Raw genomic sequence first — 18,405 nt, 5'->3', positions numbered from 1 at the left:
TCTACGATGTCAAGAGTGGCCGCTCTCAGGTTCCTTTCTGATATAGTCTATGATTTTCGATAGGAAAGATTTGATTTATTAAAAAAAAGTTACGTTATATTGTTATTAAAATTTTCTGGAAATCTGTTATTTGAAGTGACAAAAAACTGCAAATATGCCTACATATGAAATGCCATTGTTGATACGAATCATGAAAAAGGTATCGTGCTATAACATAGGTTATGTTTTATTTTACTGTAAAAATATGATAAAGCGTTACGATAATCATTTATGCTTAATATAAGTTGTTATTTTTATATAAATTTTATATGATTTTTATCTCTTATAAAATAATCAAGAAGAATTTGATACTTCATGTTTATAGCCGGAATTGATAGCAACTTTAAAGAGAACAGCCGAAACAATATTTAATACTGGTGGTTTTATCAGAAAAATTGAAAACTGTGGAGTGATATCACTTCCATGCAAAACTGATGCACATGGATATGTTCATCATGAAGCAAAGTAATATATTTGTAATATTAATAATATTAATTGAATTTTTATTAAGTTCTATCTTAAATTGCAACAAGCTAATGAATGAACAAACGATTTTTTTGAGTGAAATATATATACCTGATATTTTCAGCCATTTTTTCTTATATTTCGATGTACCACCAACAGAAGTAGAAAAGATTATAGATAAGTGCAATAGAGACATTGATATTGTTAGATCAAAAATATATAAAAAATATATACCATTTAAAAAGACATGTACGTTCCATGAAGAGATGTTACCACCACCTTATAGGTATGATTTACGATCCTGTTTTACATAATTTAAAAAAAAATTTACAATACTTTATTGTTTATTTATATAGGCCTAGTGTCCAAAAACTTATGGAAATAGCGCAGAAGCAGCATCGTAAAAAACATGAATTTAAATATAATAATGGATTAGATTATTATCCTTTTAATAAATAACTAGATATAGATGTTGTATTTCTTTTATTGTAGTATATCACATTATATAGAATTTGAAATAAAATATTTTAGAAAAGTTTTGCACATTAAATATCTTGAAAAAACGATTACCTAATCTGATTTAAGATAGAAAAAAATTAAAAATATAACATTGTATTTCATTTTAATATTTCAATATAAAACTCACTTATCAATTCATTGTTTATTAACTCATACAATTATGAAAAATTGTTTTTCTAATCATCAATATATATTTGTACAAAATACTTAATATATAATTATATATAATTATCTCTCTCGTGCAACATAAATGTTTATAGAATAATTTGATTAGATTGAAATTTGAAATGTTCAATCAATGATAATGGCGCAGCTAGCCGGAAACTCTGCTTTCGTTGTACAATATACTTTATAATATTCAACAATTATAAGTGGCTGTCCAAGACATGTTAACATACAATATCTTTGTTTCTTTGCATTGTGTAAGAATGTTTATGCATCTTTCTATCCTGAGAGCTACACAGTCGCATTATAAATTGTGAAATATAGCTTTATGTGTGATAGCGTATGTATACGTAAGTAAAAAAGATTCGCATTGAATTGTCATATAATCAAGAAATAGGATATAAAATATTTCTCACTTTAATATACTTGCATAAGTATGACATCATATGCCAATAGATTCAAAGTAAAAGTGATGTAAGAAAAATTGAATTAGATATTTTATATGATACCTATGTTTGATTTGTTTAATCCTTGGATGTGTGTCCTAACGAAAATTGCAAAAACATAATAGAAAATCAATATAACGAATTTATTATTTCTGACAATTATTTTTAAGATAACTTTAATAAATTAAAGAAAAATTTCTTGAAAGTGAAAAATTAAAGAAAAATGTAATTAACAATATTAGGATTACAGTAAAAAAAGAGAGCAAATGTATAAAAATCCCCGTTATCCGTCCAAAGATTAAGCCCCCTTTTTTCTTGAATCTTGTGTCTTATTTTTTATTTGGTGAACTTGTATCTTCTTATTTCTTCTGTTGTGATGAAGATATCTTACGAACCGTTCAATATATTTTATTTTGGACCTCATTAACATCTATTATGCGATATGCTATATCTAAAGGAGTACTTGTTGCGGAAACAAAGTCAGGATAGGTGAGAACAGAGCAGTTTTGCCTCTCAGTGAGAATGCAAGGCGGTTTACATATGTCTAGTGTTTCCGAAGTTAATACCGCTTTGATTAGCGCCTTTATTGCTACCATATTGTAGACTTATCACGCCCTGTCCGGCCCTCAACTGTTCCTCTGTGAAATTGCGTACATTCTTATCCGCTTCTTTGGGTCCAATACTCGGTTTGCCATAATTGCCCGCCTATAAAAATATTGACGTAAGTTATCAAAATATTTGGATATTTTGATTAAATTATGAGGCAAGATACGTTTCAAAGTTAAGATATATAATAGAAACCAATATGTAAACACTGATAACATATCTATTTGTAGGAATGCGAAAATAAAACAACAATGAGAGATAATGAATATATATATCAGGAAATTTAATTTTCTGTGTTACGAGCATAATTTAATATTTCTATGATCGAATCTAATTAAAATATGTAATGTAAAAAGATTCATATTAAAAAGATTCATATTTACTTTCTTAATAAATAATATTCTTTGATTGTTACTTTTTTATAGAAACATTATTTCCTAAATATGTGTATATTCATATTGATTTTTTTTAATAAGAATTTGATCATACATACATTATTCTCATAAATTCTTCGATATTTGATATCGATTAAATATAAATAGAACCAGATTTTAAATGCAAGTTAAATAAAACTGACTACTAATGAATAGCAAATACTATTAATATTAATAATTTCTATTAATATTATCATTTCTATATATTAATAATTTAACATATAATATTCTATATATTAATAATTATTGAACTTAATTCATAATAAAGTTTTTGTTTCATAATACAAAGATGTTCGATGTTTAACAGCTCCAGAAAAAGAACAAGATTAGGACAAGAGTGGCTGTATGTTTCCGTGTGAGTATATCCGCGTTTACAAAATGAAACCATACCTTCCTTCCGAGAGATTGTAAGCAAATAACAACGGAATTTAGATTCTGTCTTTCCCAGAGGTCTACGGTCTGGAAGGTCTCTTGCGGCGGAACACCTAATGACTTCGCAGCTTCTAGGAAGGCGTTTATATTCTCCATACATTTGAAGGCCAGCGACGTATTATTAATTTTCTTCACCGAGCCCGCCTTGATGTCATTCACCAGCCTAGCGGAAGAGCAAATGCAATTAACGGGAGCGTTTTTTACCGTGTTTTCGACGGTCCTTAAACCGATCGGCGTTTTTCGCGTCAGTTTTCCTATTTCTTTAAGTACTTGCAAAGCAAGGTGCCGTCTCTCAGAGTCTCGTAGAAATTATCCATGTCTCCGTTGGTGTTTATGTTTTCGCCGGTGATCGTTTTGATCCATTCCAGACATTCCTGCGCGAGTTCCTCGCTATACTTGCTATTGATCTGTAACACAAAGACGTTTGTGTGTTATGCGCTTGAAAGTGAAAGCGCGATAGAGAAGGAGGATCGTGCTTTCAAATTTTTCATGGGACGAGTATACGGTATTAAAACTTCGATATTATGTAGAGAGTTGGTTAATAATTATGTGGTCTATCTCTTCGAAGTAACGCATTCATAGGGCTTATGACATGAGTATTACCGGAGTCACTTAATCCGTTGCAGCATCAATTAATCATTTCGATACAAAACGCGCAGCTTTTCCCATAAATATAAGTTACATTTGAACAAATGCAAGCATAGTATGTAAAAATAGTAAAATAGGAAAAGAATAAAAAATAGTAAACAAAGAGGCATAATCTTTTTATAGTAATATTTTTCTTTTTATAGTATTAGAAAATATAATTTTTGTATAGATAAAAACGGCATCTGCATTTAATCCAATTTCAATAACAATTTAATTAAAAAAAAGTCTATTTTTGTATATTAAAAAATTTATTTGCTTCGAGAATATCTTTCATACTTTAATTAATGTAGAAGTTAAATACTTTGTATAAAAAAAGAAGATTTAATAATTAGGCATCTTACATGAGCGGATAGTCATCCGTTTATATGCCTGATTGCCTAAAAAGGAGAGGTTTCCAAGCATGGACCGTCGACATTCATCTTCCTGCAGTATGCATATTCCGTTAGATATACGGTGCCTCGGATCGTGACTTCGAGGGACCCAGACACATAGAGGCTGTTCAACCATGACGTGTTTTCTTTCAAGTTTTCAGTCGATTCGTATTTAGAAAAAAGTTTGTTCTTCTCGTTATTTTCAATATTCCAATTCAAATTTTATTTACAAAACTTTTTATTCATTCCCAATTAAACAAAAATTAATTATCTGCAAAACTTCATTCTTCTAGACAGTATTCAAATACAATTTATAATCTACAACTTATTGGCTGCTTTAACAATACCATGATGAAGTGGAAACTGAATTAATAGTATAACAAATTCAACAAATTCGAAGTAATATGCAGAATATCTTGTAAGCTGCATTATGGTGGGCGCACGTTTCATGCACGTTTAATTATAATAATATACTGTCCAGCCTCTCTGGCGACTGGTATCCACGCGTAAGTGTTTTTATAGCGGATGAAGTTTCAGATTTTCGGTGCGTCACTGTGAAGCGATTCGATGCCAGCCCGACTAACGAAACTATTTCTGCGGCATGTTTCCTTTGAAAACACTATCATCCATATAAAGAGCACAAATGAACGGGTAACGTAACATACCGATGTATCTGCATGTGCAAAAAGATACATCTCATTTTTCTCTAATGAAAATCAATTGTCGAATTATTGAAATTGCACAGAGAGAACGATTTCTTTTCAGATTTAATAAATTTTATTTTATTCAAAGAAGTTTATTTTTTTAAATAGTCGAAATTAACCAATTATTGATTCAACAAATTCGATTGTCTAATTTTTCAAATAATAAATATCTTTATTTTAAATGAAATATTTGTTATTTAATAAATTGTTTAAAAAAATAATGCTTTTTATTATATGCTTTAATAACATTAAAGAATTTCTTTCTTTCATCGAAACAATATTTAATCTAGACAAAGTATTATTTAATTCAAAGATAAATTTTATTTCCTTTAAATAATAACATTTTTTTCTATTAAATAACATGATATATTCTAACGAAACAACAAAATTCTTAATTCAACAAAATGATATTTAATATAAAATTATGTATTTAAATTAAATAAATTTAAATCAAACAAATAAAATTGCTAAATCTAAGTAACGTTTTTCTCAGTATGTAATTAGCAATAGATTTATAAATTTCATATTCCGCATTGCGTGTTTTTATTGTTTTTATTTAAATTTATTTGGAATTTTTTTACAGAGAGAATATTAGTGTTCATATCTATCTTGTAATTTATTGTTTTAAAGTCATGTAACTGCGAGATTTTATTGCGGTGCATCGAACGTCGTAAACAGATCACGGAGTCGGCAAATGCCGTGAACAATACCGTGACACAAATCTTGTGCAGGGTATCCTCGTTTACTTTCACCCAGACTGCCAGAGAATTAATCGGCATTCAACTTGCTCATTCGAGATTTCCTTATACGTACATGTTAAATCATTTAACGATTTCAACAGTTTTACTGACAGCTTCTCGAATCGAAGAGTACAAATATAGACGCTGCAAAACATGGAAAATATCTAATCTAACAAATTTAAATCTCAATTGTATTCTATCAACTTAGAATACTTTCTGTTAGATTTTTCATACTTTATATTGCTTAAAAAATATAGATATTCTATATGAATATTATATTATTCTGATATTCTTTCTTCTGAGTTAAATATTTATTGGCACAAGTCTGCATTAATTGTATTAAAGTAAGAAGACTTGCTCTATACAATTTTAATTTTAATTGGCTTTAATTTCGCAAAAAAAGGACCATTATATGTACAACTCGGTTAAAGTCTGCATGCGGTAGTTTACTTTTGTATGCGTCCCGCACATTCCTCGACGATTATCGGAGCGCTTTCTTTTAAAGAGCGCTCGGCGTGCGATACCACAATGTGGAACGCGATCGCTTCTATATTTAGGCATTAAGTAAGCGCACGATAATTTCATTAACGTGAAAAGAGAGTGACAAGCGAGGGCTTTTAGTATATGCGCGAAAGGCGTGTGACACTTTGGATCGCGTACTTTTTCCCGCACGGAACACGGTACAAAGTATGACGATAACGTGCCCATCTTGCGTTGAAAACATCGCCTAACTTTACGTAATTAAATATTTCATCATCGGTAAAAAGATTTTATAGCATTGTTTACTCTTGAGAGATGATATTGTAGATTACATATTAATAAGATATGTGCCTATAAGCTTTAAGCGATTTCTTGATAAATTATTTCTTGATAAAAGAACAGAATATTTAAATACAATAATCTTCCTCTTATCACAAAATTGTTTTAACGTTACAATAAAAGATATAAAGGTAATAAAGTATGGGCTTGATGTAGAAAAGCAAAATTCGAATTCTAGATTCGCACATTGACAATTCTCTGTATGTATATATGTGATATCATCAGATAACTGTCTATCTTATCAATATCAAGGTTGAAGCTTGTAAGAATAATCAGTAATCAGAATTGTAAGTATTTTATTATAGCATACATGCTATAATAAATCAAATTTACAGACAGTATTAATGAATTTAAAAAAGTAAATTTTTTTAAATAATTTCATATTATTAATATTATATACTATTTTATATATTATTACACATTTCTTTCCATTAATTTGCAAATGTTGTTTGGCTTATTACGATGTATCGGAGGAATTTCATGGAAAAAACTTTCATTGAACTTCACTTTTGGAGAAAGTTGTATGTTCGCGACTGCATACTAAGTAGAAAAAAGAGAATTCAAATAGGACTTTAGAAACGTTAACAAGGATTCCGTTTTTAATGCCGGTGATCTAATCTGTGTGATAAGTTTTTATCTCATAGAAAACGTTGTAAACATAATTAAACTCAACAATGTAATCAGGAACAACGATTACCGAATTCCAAAAGAGAGAGATAGAAAAAGAGAGAAAAAAATGTCCTTTATGCCAAGAAAAAGAAACAGAGACAAGGTGTGACCATATAAATGCTCCCTTGGCATACAATCTTGAGTTCTGAATTCCCTAAATAAGCAGGCCCCTAAAGGACAAAGGACGTGGTGGAAGGTCTTCTTAGAATTTGAGGATCATATGGTGAAGGATCTGCAAGGTCGCACTACAAAACTGCATTGTCACGAAACTTAGATGCGTCCTAAATCTAACGAAAACCTAAAACCTTGTGTTCAATCGTGCAAGATTATCAATATTAAAAAAACTGATTAAAATTTACACAAGTATGAAAAAAGATCCTCGTTGTCTCGATTTCTTGGAAAACAATTTTATTCATCGTTGAAAATTTACAGCAAACCTAATTGACTGCATTTATGAAAGACGTATGGCTTTCGTGAATTGAAAATATAATCAATTGCTCACGTACGAAAAATTACACGATGTGAAGTCATGCAGCTGTGAGCAGCCGACAGCAGGCTGGTTAACGAGATTTGCAAAAGTATTTATCAAGATTATACCTTGCATCGCGCGATTGCGTAGATTAGAGTTTTTTCGTTCTGAAATGGGAACAAGATCGGTTGATTTATCACGATAATTCTTATTTGATTGTTGTATACAGATGATTTAAACGCTTACGTATACATTATTAAAGTCCGTGAACCGGTAGTTTTGATTTTTCTAAATTTCATGTTACGCTCGTCATTGATAACTACCGACGCAAATCATAATTTAGCGAGTTCTTTAGCGAGACGATTAACTAGATAGATAAATTATATTACAAGCTGCCACAGCACTTTTATGAAAACTAATACGCATAAACTTCGCATTTTCTAAATATGCCATTAAGTGCGTTAAGAATATAAATTGCTTGCAATTAAAGAATTATATGCATTTTCGCCACGTGCCTCTGTGATAACATTGCTCATGTATAATTGTGATATTCACACGTTCACGGTCGCAAGAATTAGGTCAGAGGCCTGCTGTTGTCCAGCAGTTGTTGAAGCATAGATCAGATTGAACGAATTGCTCGAGTATGTCGCGATGAGTCAAGTCGTTTTATTGACTAGACCGATCATAATCTTGCAAGATGCTTGATAATTAAGCGGCTTAATAATTCGAAACGTTTTACAATAAATTGCGATCAAAGAAAATATGCTAACGTTAAATTATTTGTAATTTATAATACGCGTGATCTCCATTTGACTTTGATTCTTCAAGGATGCCAGCAATCGCAACGTTTCCATGTTAATAAAGTGCATTTCAAACGGAGATCTTCTCTCTAAAAAGGAAAAGCTCGCGCGATATCCTTAAAAGGTGCTCGTTACAAACAACCAAGCTTATCGTAAACCGATGCGACACGTACACACATTACCGGCAAAATTGTCGACCCACTTTATAAGGTCGGCCAATTGCATAATCCTTATGCGTACATACGCATTTCTCAAAGAGTTCTTAAATAAATGCTATAGGCGAAGGTTGCCCGGTTGCTCTTGGCCGTATAAGGATTTCTAAGCATGAAGAGAGCGATCAGCTCGAAGAAATATGATGTGCAAAAATGTGAAAAAAAAATGCAATTCAATTTGCCGTTATTAAGGGAAAATTATTCTTCTCCTATTTTAAAATAAAAATCAAATATGTTTAGATTTTTTTTTTTAATATTAATTATATTCTGTGTTCATTATTTCTTAAATTATTTTGAATTTATATCAAATTAAACATAAACATCAGATGTTAATATATTTTACAATTTATCTATTGCTAAATGTTATTTTATTAATTCTTGTTCTTAAAAAGAATTTCTAAATATGATCAAACTTGCTTGTTAATAAGTTATTACAGATTTTATTAGCATATAAGCAAGGTATAGGATAGGAATAGGGTATTCAATATTAGATGCGTTTCATATTTATGAATTATGGAATTATCCATATTATCGCAAAATATGATCTAATCTTAGTAATTCGTATGCAATCACGTAATTCGATTGACATTACAATTTGGTAGCGAGTCACGCGAAACTCGATTTGATTAACTGTCAATGTATTATCGTCTCGGCATACATTATATGTGTGTGAGTGCATGTACATATTTCCACACAGTGTGGACATTTAAGAACTTGAATACATATTGGAATATTCATCATGGCGAAACACAGAATAACGTCATCTTTAAATTCACTCGTGAACACGATCTCGCTGAGGTTTTGCACGTTATAAAAAACTGCAGTCGCTTTGCACATGAATGAGTAATAAGAAGAACGAGAATTAGAACTCAAGGTAGTAAATGTTTATACATGTATAGTTTATTAAGTTTACTTGATGTTTCTTTATTTTTATTATATTTTCATTCTAAATAAAATTTTTTTTTCTATAAAATATATATATATATATATATATCTAATGCAATAATGAAAATGTGTGTGTGTGTGTTAAGAATAAATATATTTTATTTATAGTTTGTTTAATTAATTTTTACAAATATAAAATACGATAAAATATACTTCCAATTAGAGGGATTTTTGTTCATGGTTCATGGTTTTGATTATACAAGTTCTCATAAGAATCATGGGGAACCCATAGCCGCTAATTGAGAGGAATGCAAGGTCGAAACGACGGGATTTCTGCCGAGGTCACAATGAGATTTTTAAAACTCGATCATCCTGTGTTCTCGATAGTTTATTCACAGTTCTCATCAAAATGTTATACAAATTATTTATGCAATCGCAGTGTAAGCGAGTTTATGTCAGAGAAAAGCGGATTCTTTGAATGAATCGTCGAGATTGCATTAATAATATTCGATTGCCTCATCTACCGGCAATTTCTGCATTGGAAATCAATATAACAAGCTATCTAAAGAAATATCATAATCAATTACGTGGCTCAGTGTATTTAGTCCTTCTAATTTTATTTTTGCAATTTGTTTTTCATTATATGTGTGTGCGTATTTTGTAATATATTTATAATTTTATAAGACTCTCCAAAATATAATTTTTTTCTTTAATTATTGCAAAAATTGTTTCTTGATAATTTTTAAAGATACATTTACATAATTAACAATTATATTTAACAATTTTATATAATTTATTTAATATACAATATTTTTTCAGACGAATTATTATTTATAAATCTTATTTTTTTATTTAAATTTTTGTTTTCTCCTGATTCCAGCAAATTTAAAATTAACTATTAAATATTTTTTTTCTTTTATACCAGACGATTAGTGGTCATAAAGTTGTTACATATGGGAGTGGCCAAGTAATTCATTTGAAAGAAAAATATTTACTTAACCAATAAAGTATATGTGTGAAATATCGATAATAAAACCGTCTGCAAATCTTATATTCGACGCGAGTATGACATAAGAAAGAAGTTATGTTGGGATGAGTCACAATATGGTGAAAGTTTTCTGGTAAGATGAATCCACGATCTACATTATGTTTTCATAATGTTCTAGTCGAGTTAACTTTGTAATTAAATGCTTCCTCCAACATCGTTTTCTAAGCAAATACTTGCGTATTCTCTTATAAGCGAGACACGTAATAAAATTCAAATCAGATTATACGTAAAATATTCATGCATAAATAATAATATTTAAGTAGAAATTTTTATATTACATATATGAAATAAAAGCTAATATATTAAAAAAATTGTATATCATAATATATAAGTCAAGCTCACAATGTCGATCTATAAATAATAATAAAATAATTTATATTGATGTTTAAAGAGAAAGCGAGGAGAAAAGAGAACATAAAAAAAATAAAATGCAAATGTACATTTGTTCATTTATTTGCTCATTACATTCTGATATATAATGTGTTTTCAAAGTCGGATTAAATGCGATAACGCTTTTATCAGTTATAATATCTTCCGCAAATGATATATCAAATGCGATTATCGTATTCCATGAATTTATGTCTCGATGTGATCAAGTCAATACATTTGATTGATTTTTAAAATGTGAATTATATTTGTAACATTAATATAATTAATATAATTAATATCTATTTCATTTATGTACATTGTTTGATCAAATTAAATTTTTTTCTTGAAAAATATCAGCGTGTTAACGACATTTTTATGTTACAAGCGTTTAAAATAAAATAAGAATTAATTAATTTGACATTTTGTCTCTTTGCGTCAATAAAATTTTAATTTCAAGTTTATTATGATTTTAACATAGTTTTATATGAAAACATCAGATTATATATCGAATCATTTATTTGCTGTCCGCGTAGAAAGATGCGTAAGAATAATAAGGTACACGCAAGAATCCTTATTCCCCATTATTCGCTCCTAGAACGGAAACCACTTTATTCTACTTCCGGCCGTTAATACAGATATCCTCTTCGGGGATGAAGCATCTCTATTTTTAGAATACGGGTATAATACCATACATTCATCGTATGGTACCCGTAGAAAGAACTTTACTATCGATGTTGCTGGAGAAAAATTAATTAAAAATAAATTAATTAAAAATAAATTAATTAAAAATAAATTAATTAAAAATTATATGTACAAAGAAGATAGACAAATTAGAAGAAAGATCTATTTGAAAAATGAAGAAGATATTTCTACATGTATATATTCTTCCGAACAATAATAAAAGGAATAAAAAATTATGTTTTAAGATAAATAAACAATTTTTAAAAAAATCCACTTTTCCCGTATGTTATTTATAAATACTTAGTTCTGTTAACATTTGTAATGCAATACTATAAAATACTTGAAGATTTGTCTGCGATGCAAAATTACAATACAGAATGTGCTGAAGTATTTGTTTTATTCAACTACGATATACGACATAACACTGTGATATTCAAAAAGTGCTGACAGAGACGATCATGATAATGTTCGCGTCAATACACGAAAGCTTTTTTAATTTAATTTTTTTTTTCTCAAAGAAAATAGGCGCTCAAGATCGTAACGTCTGTGATATTAACGCTTGATGTCATTGATTATCATATACATGTATTTATTTCTTCATTAGCTTATACAAACAGATAGGCACATTGAACTCTAAGAATTATGGGAGGTAGTCATGGCTCAGAACTTTTAATTTATAGCGTTGATAGTGATAATGATATATCCAACGCTACCTTGGAATCATAGCGTATAACTGTTATCTTAGATTAACGTTGTATTAGCGGATAATCATAAATAAAAAAAAATAAATAAATTCATAATTATTTTTCCCTGTTTTATGTTAATAATGTTTTTTTTATACTTTTAGCTATTAGAAACTATTTACAACAATTTTATAATTTAATAACATTTTTTATAATTATTAATTATATAGCAACGTTAATATAAATATTTTTTTTACTTTTTCGATATGTGTGTGTGTGTGTGTGTGTGTGTGTGTGTGTGTGTGTGTGTGTGTGTGTGTGTGTGTGTGTGTATGTAAATCATGATGTGGCATGTTTATTGCATGTTAGATGTAGTTGACATAGATTTAGCCCTTTATGAGATTATATTAATTAGCAATTTATGTTTCTAAATAAAATTTTAATAAAAAATTGCAATATTTATTTATTTATTTAACTGTAATGTTTATTTTGTAAAACATTAATGAATAAATGGAGAAGAAATATAAACAATTTGAAATTAAGTTTTTTAAAGAGATTTTCGTATTAGCAGCTCAAAATATGCTCCGTCACAGTTAATCTTAATGCATATGTCGCGATGTTCCGAGACAAATGATTTTGTACCGGTGAAGTATAACGAGCTGGCTCGAACTGCATTCCGCAGGCGATAAGCATATCTTAGTTCGTAATGAGTCTCTTCACAAACTTTGCGACGGTCTTTAAGTCCGAATCGCAAAGTATTTTTCAACTACTTCTTCATTTCTTCGTTAAAAATATAAGATAATTTATTTACAATTGCAATTAATTGCTAATTAACATTAATTATAAGAAGTCAAAAATTATTAGTTTTTTATTACAAAAGAAGAAAAAGCATTTTCTGGAAATTGTATCATTCGAATAACTCAGTTCATTTGCAAATTTCGAAATAGAAAATTTTTAATGTATTTAAAATGAAATACTACAATAATACGATAAAATAAAAATTATATATATAAATTCATAAGTTTATGAATCATAAGTTTTATATTAGAATTCAGGAAATCGTAGTTCAGAGGAAGGAAAACGATTGATAAAAATGATTCATTAGCTATGTATGCGGTAACATTCAATGTATTTCCATCCTTTCAGCTGATTATTAAACTATTACGAAAACTGCTACTCTTCTTGAGAAAAATTATGCTCACGTGTTTCTGAGCGCATTACTCAAAATATCCAATACAAAAATATGTTTCACAAAGATAATTCACGTTGAACAAAACACTGATAAGCAAAAACTTCTTAGCGCACGAAAATATATTTCTTTTTACAATTCATTTCATATTTTAATTATATAAATATAATAAAAATAAAAATATAAATATATTAGTTCGAAGCTAAATTAGAAAAATTTATGTAAATTTTAAAAATTGACGTAATATTTAAGTTATTTATTTGCTGAATAACTTTTTCAGTTTTTCATGAAAATTAATTATAAAATAAATTTTGTGCTTCGCAACACTGCGAAATTAACATTATAAAATTACAGTACATAAATTTTCTGCAACGTTTTCTCGAGGGGTGAGGGGTAAAGCAATCGAACATTAGTCACGTGCGAAGGAAGACGAAAATTATCGAAATTATGCTATTTCGGCTCTTGTTGCAGAATAGCATAATTTCAAGTGCGATAATGCGCACAAAAAATGTTTGAGAAGGTACCGAGGAGAGGAAGGGCAGACCGAAACGGCTGAAGAAGTGTACCATGGCCAGCGGGTTTCGCGAGGGACGCTCCCTTCTTCGGCAACTGGATCTCATTTTAATTCCCCTCGAATGAAACGATCGCCTAGCAGCTGTTGCCGCTTATGAAACGCGTGCATCGCTGAACTCTCCGCGGGATATTTGAGGTGAGAAAAGGTAATCGATTTCATCGTGATCCGGAATAACGATAAAATTACGCTTCTTCGAAATATATACGCGTGCAATTTTTGCGTGCAAACGCAATTTTTATCAAGTAATGACATATTTATATTTATAAAACTTGTAATAATTTTTCGTCATCAAATTAATTAACATTCTCACCAATTGCATAAAGCGTCCGATATCCGATTTTGGTTAAAGTTTAGAATTGATCCTGTCCCTTAGCGGAAAATAATGAGATATTGAGGTACATACAATATCCTTTCCAAACAAAATTTTTCTAGTATTGTTGCATTGTGTATGTCATTATCATTATTCTTAATCTTCATTTATTTTCGTAAGATATTTGCATCAAAATTGCATACGATTTCTTATCGTAATTATCTACGAATGCATAATCCAGCATTTACGTCACTCTTTGCTGCTTATGTCATTCTTAACATTCGAGATTGCTTTAACATTTAAGAATATTTATAAAATAGTAATTTTCCTTGAAAATTTTATTTTTTTATTTCCTTTAGAAGATTAAATAACAATGATGTTTTTGAAAAATTATATATATTTATATATATATTTATATATATATTTATATATATATTATATATATTTTGAACACGTTTGTCTGATGAATCTTAATTAAATGACAATGACACATATTTTTAAAGTTTAAATAATTATATATGAAAAAAATTGATATGTATTTCTAAATTTTATCGCAACAGTTGAGTTTATTTTTTGTTGTATATAGTAAACTCTTATGTGACATGTCGCAGATAAATCTCGACGATTTCCCTCCAAAAGACTTTATCGCCAATTGTCTCTTTAAAAAACACTTCGTGTTGTACACACTTAAAAGGATACTATTTACTGGATACTATTTACATTTGAATAGATACGATTTAGGTATCTACATACATGGGTTTGTGTTATAAAGTGACTTATGGCTGGCGAGAATCGTTTCGTCTCGGAATCGCAGAACCTCGGAGCGAGTATAAAGCACACGTTTAAACACAGCTGCGAGATAAACGACACGCCTGCGAGGAACTTAACACAAAGGTTCGCCAGGCTGGGTACCATGTCGCGAATTTTTGCCAACTGTTGCGCGCGTTTCCTATTTCTTATTGTGTCACGATACTCGACGTCATCGAAAAATAGCCACGCGTGTCAAAATCGTACAATTAAAATGAAAGAACTAAGCAGCTAAGTCAAACATGTATGAACAATAATATTAATAATATTAATGTTATTATTATTAATAATAATAATTAATTGTGCGATAATTGTTTAAAAATCTAAATGTGTGCTTTTCACTGTTTTATTTTATAATTCATGTGAGTTGACGACGTACGTTATCGGTAAGCAGTTGGATAATGTAAACACGAGCTACGTGAACCAATGCAAGGATATAATGATAGTCAGCTTCGTTATTTACTGTCGCATTTGCACGTTGTGTGATACGTGTACTTTGTAATTTTTTTGTTTATAGTAACTATACAGTAAGAAAATTATGATCACGAAAACAACACGAGATATTACTGCTAAAAATGACATTTTTAACAAATAGCTGTGAATAATAAAGCACAATGTTATAAAAATATAGATGAGATTTCATATTTGAGTAGAAAAGTCTTCGAGATTCATTTCGTTTTGATAATTCTAATTAACTGATAATTATCTTTCGATAAAAACTGATTATTAAAATCGATATAAAAACCATCATTCCGTTATTTAAAATTATGATAACCATCGTAATTAAAAAGAATCATAAATATACATTTAAGTGACATCGATTTACCGTAATAAATTTTATATTGGAGGCGATTAACGCGGATGACTTCAACGATACGTCGTATTTCTATAACTGCGCAACTCCTCTATCCTCTATCATCTTTAACTCACCTCAAACTTTCATCCCAGCCCAGAATTACCTCGAAATAGGTCAGTGAAAATAATTGTATCAGCGAGGGTTTAATACGATCGATGCAATCAGACATTTATTAATTCATCGATATAAAAAAATGCGGACATTATTGTTAACAATTTTATGATAATAATTAACTTTATCAGAGAGGGATCTGTCACATTTATCCCGACTTGACCCGGTTATCCCGGGCAGACGATGCCACTGTAGACGCGCGTTCACCAATTCGCGTAACGTTTGCGCGGAAATGCACCCTCAGTAGGTCGAGTCCACGTATCCCGCGTTGAGAGTGACGGGGAGGGGGAGGGGGATAGCGGAGGGTAACTGTTGACTAGGTCAGGGTGGCAGGAATGCCAGCGATTGTGTGTTACGCCAGATGAGGAAAGTTTCTCACCTTTCTTTGCGCTTCCGCAGCGAATCCGGATTTGGCAGCTCTGTTACAGGCCATTTTTTTTTTTTTTTTCAGGAAAAAGTCACGTCTACGATATGGTGGGAATCCGAGGGGTTAATCGGCTACACGAAGAAACCACGTTCACACCTCAGCGGACGCGACTCAACTGGCGGGAGCCGGCGACGAGACGACGACGACAACACGTTCCGCCGGAGTTCCTGCGACGCGCTTAGCGATTGGCCAGCCGCGTCAGTATTGAGCTTTCGTCCGACGGCGCGTTCGCGACACGTGACCTCCGTTCTCCAAATCGTTCCGGAGATGACGTCAGACGAAGAGCGGATTTCTGGAGGCGCGGAGGAGAGCGACGTTTCCGTTAAATTGCGCGATTCTTTAAACTAAGATAAGATAAGATAATATTACGTTATCATCTTGTTGCATCAAAGATACTTCGAATATCTTTCGGAGTATTCGGCGTGATATCTTGAACTTGCACATATTTTTAAAATTGACTTTGTTAAAAAAAAAATTAAATTGGCGTGATAAATACTTTAAACGATAAAAAAACATCGCAGTCCCGATGCAGAAATTTCGTTACGTTAATGTATCTAACCGAAAGTTTAGATCACCTTTCGCTTGCACTTTTTTTCCCTAAACTGGAGATGACGTCAGGATCGGTTCCACGAACTGACCTGATACCGTCTAAGAATTCAAAGTCCTTAATCCTTAGTTCTCATAATTACGCATTAATTTTTTTACTTGCATTTAATTTCATAACTGTTATATAATTTGTTTAAAAATATTTCTAACAAAAATTAAATAAAATCTGAAGAATTAAAATATTCGAATAATATAATAAGATTTTTCTGCATAAAAATAGATTCAATACTTTTTATTTCTATCTTTTATTGTATTGAGAATATGTACTTTGACATTATTAATGTTAGAGTATCACTTTTAAGTCAAATTTTTTATTTGGTTCAATTTGGTTCTACTTTATTTTAAAAACAAAATTAAAAAGTATCTTTTGTGAAATGTGATTTTTATCTGAATTTCGGCGGCCTTGATTTTGTTGGGACTCTCGCGCGCATCTCCTTCGACTTCGGCTACGGCCTCGAACAAACGACCTTCTCTGAGGCTTCGTGCAGGCTTCCTACATGGAATAAAAAAAAAAAAAAATACCCGTTGGGTCATGGAACCTTCGATGGATATAGGCTATATAGATTTCTCCGTATGCCTTCATCCGGCTGGTCCTTATTGTTGCTGCTCCATGGGAACTCGTTCTGGAAAGAAAACTGACATTATACTGACAATTCATATTGTGAGTTTATATTACAAAATAAATAAGATATTATAAATTTGGCGAATTAGATGTCAAAAGCATAAAATGAGGAATAAAGCACATCAGAAAGAGCGCAATTTATAATTCTGTATCTGTATTATAATTCACAATTTATAATCAACAAGTTACAAAAGTAATATTTCAAAAATAGTTTTTATGGGTCAAAGGACACTATCTCAAATATGTATTACACGATTCGAGAATATCGAAAACGTTGAAAATACAATGAATTTGCTTTCGTTGACGTCAACATTGCAAATTTGATTTTGCAAGACGATATTTTATATTTTGAGAATTGATAGATTAGTTTATTGATTAAATGAATGTCTCAATTTGGATCTCTGTAAATTCAATTCAAGGATATCGAAATTCGAAGAGACATGTTTACCATTTTCATTTCTTCTAAAAAATTGCACGTTACACTTGCTAAACTTCTGCACATTTTACGACCGCACTCTAGTCTATTTGCATTTCTACCAGTTTCTCTAAGGACGTTCAGTGCTCCGTGAGAAAAGCAGCGCCATACCGAAAGGAATCCTAAGAATTTACTTAATAACAACTTCCTCTTGTGTATACGTGTAAAACCAACCAGAGAAATCTGTGCTCGCTTTCCGATATCATATATTCTTGCGTTTGCAT

The 18,405-nt window shown here is 30.4% G+C and overlaps 2 protein-coding genes across 2 annotated transcripts; one reads left to right on the top strand and one right to left on the bottom strand.

Annotated features, from left to right (window-relative positions):
• The first annotated feature begins 5 nt into the window (after positions 1–5).
• Positions 6–1,039, top strand: mRpS6 (mitochondrial ribosomal protein S6). Its single transcript, XM_011639784.3, has 4 exons — positions 6–199; positions 365–504; positions 629–790; positions 861–1,039. The coding sequence occupies exons 1-4, from the start codon at positions 155–157 to the stop codon at positions 961–963; spliced, it is 450 nt and encodes a 149-aa protein (XP_011638086.1). The 5' UTR covers positions 6–154; the 3' UTR covers positions 964–1,039.
• Positions 971–16,642, bottom strand: Chd64 (transgelin calponin-3). The gene is made up of 4 exons (XM_011639826.3): positions 16,431–16,642; positions 3,377–3,513; positions 3,065–3,269; positions 971–2,339 (listed from the first exon to the last, which is right to left on the bottom strand). The coding sequence occupies exons 1-4, from the start codon at positions 16,482–16,484 to the stop codon at positions 2,169–2,171; spliced, it is 567 nt and encodes a 188-aa protein (XP_011638128.3). The 5' UTR covers positions 16,485–16,642; the 3' UTR covers positions 971–2,168.
• Positions 16,643–18,405: the final 1,763 nt, after the last annotated feature.

Source organism: Pogonomyrmex barbatus, unplaced genomic scaffold (genome assembly GCF_055798465.1).
Source record: "Pogonomyrmex barbatus isolate J1 unplaced genomic scaffold, ASM5579846v1 scaffold3, whole genome shotgun sequence".
NCBI classification, from domain to species: Eukaryota; Metazoa; Arthropoda; class Insecta; order Hymenoptera; family Formicidae; genus Pogonomyrmex; species Pogonomyrmex barbatus.
Note: the sequence above shows the minus strand (reverse complement) of the source record. Positions and strands in the feature narration are given on the sequence as shown.

Excerpts from the sequence above, each read along its gene's own strand:
- mRpS6 (XM_011639784.3), top strand. The coding sequence starts at position 155 with ATGCCTACATATGAAATGCCATTGTTGATACGAATCATGAAAAAG. Across the intron at positions 200-364 it reads TGATACGAATCATGAAAAAG|CCGGAATTGATAGCAACTTT; the intron begins GTATCGTGCTAT and ends TCATGTTTATAG. Across the intron at positions 791-860 it reads ATGTTACCACCACCTTATAG|GCCTAGTGTCCAAAAACTTA; the intron begins GTATGATTTACG and ends TTATTTATATAG.
- Chd64 (XM_011639826.3), bottom strand. The coding sequence starts at position 16,484 with ATGGCCTGTAACAGAGCTGCCAAATCCGGATTCGCTGCGGAAGCGCAA. Across the intron at positions 3,270-3,376 it reads GACGGCACCTTGCTTTGCAA|GCTGGTGAATGACATCAAGG; the intron begins GTACTTAAAGAA and ends CTCTTCCGCTAG. Across the intron at positions 2,340-3,064 it reads TACAATCTCTCGGAAGGAAG|GCGGGCAATTATGGCAAACC; the intron begins GTATGGTTTCAT and ends ATATTTTTATAG.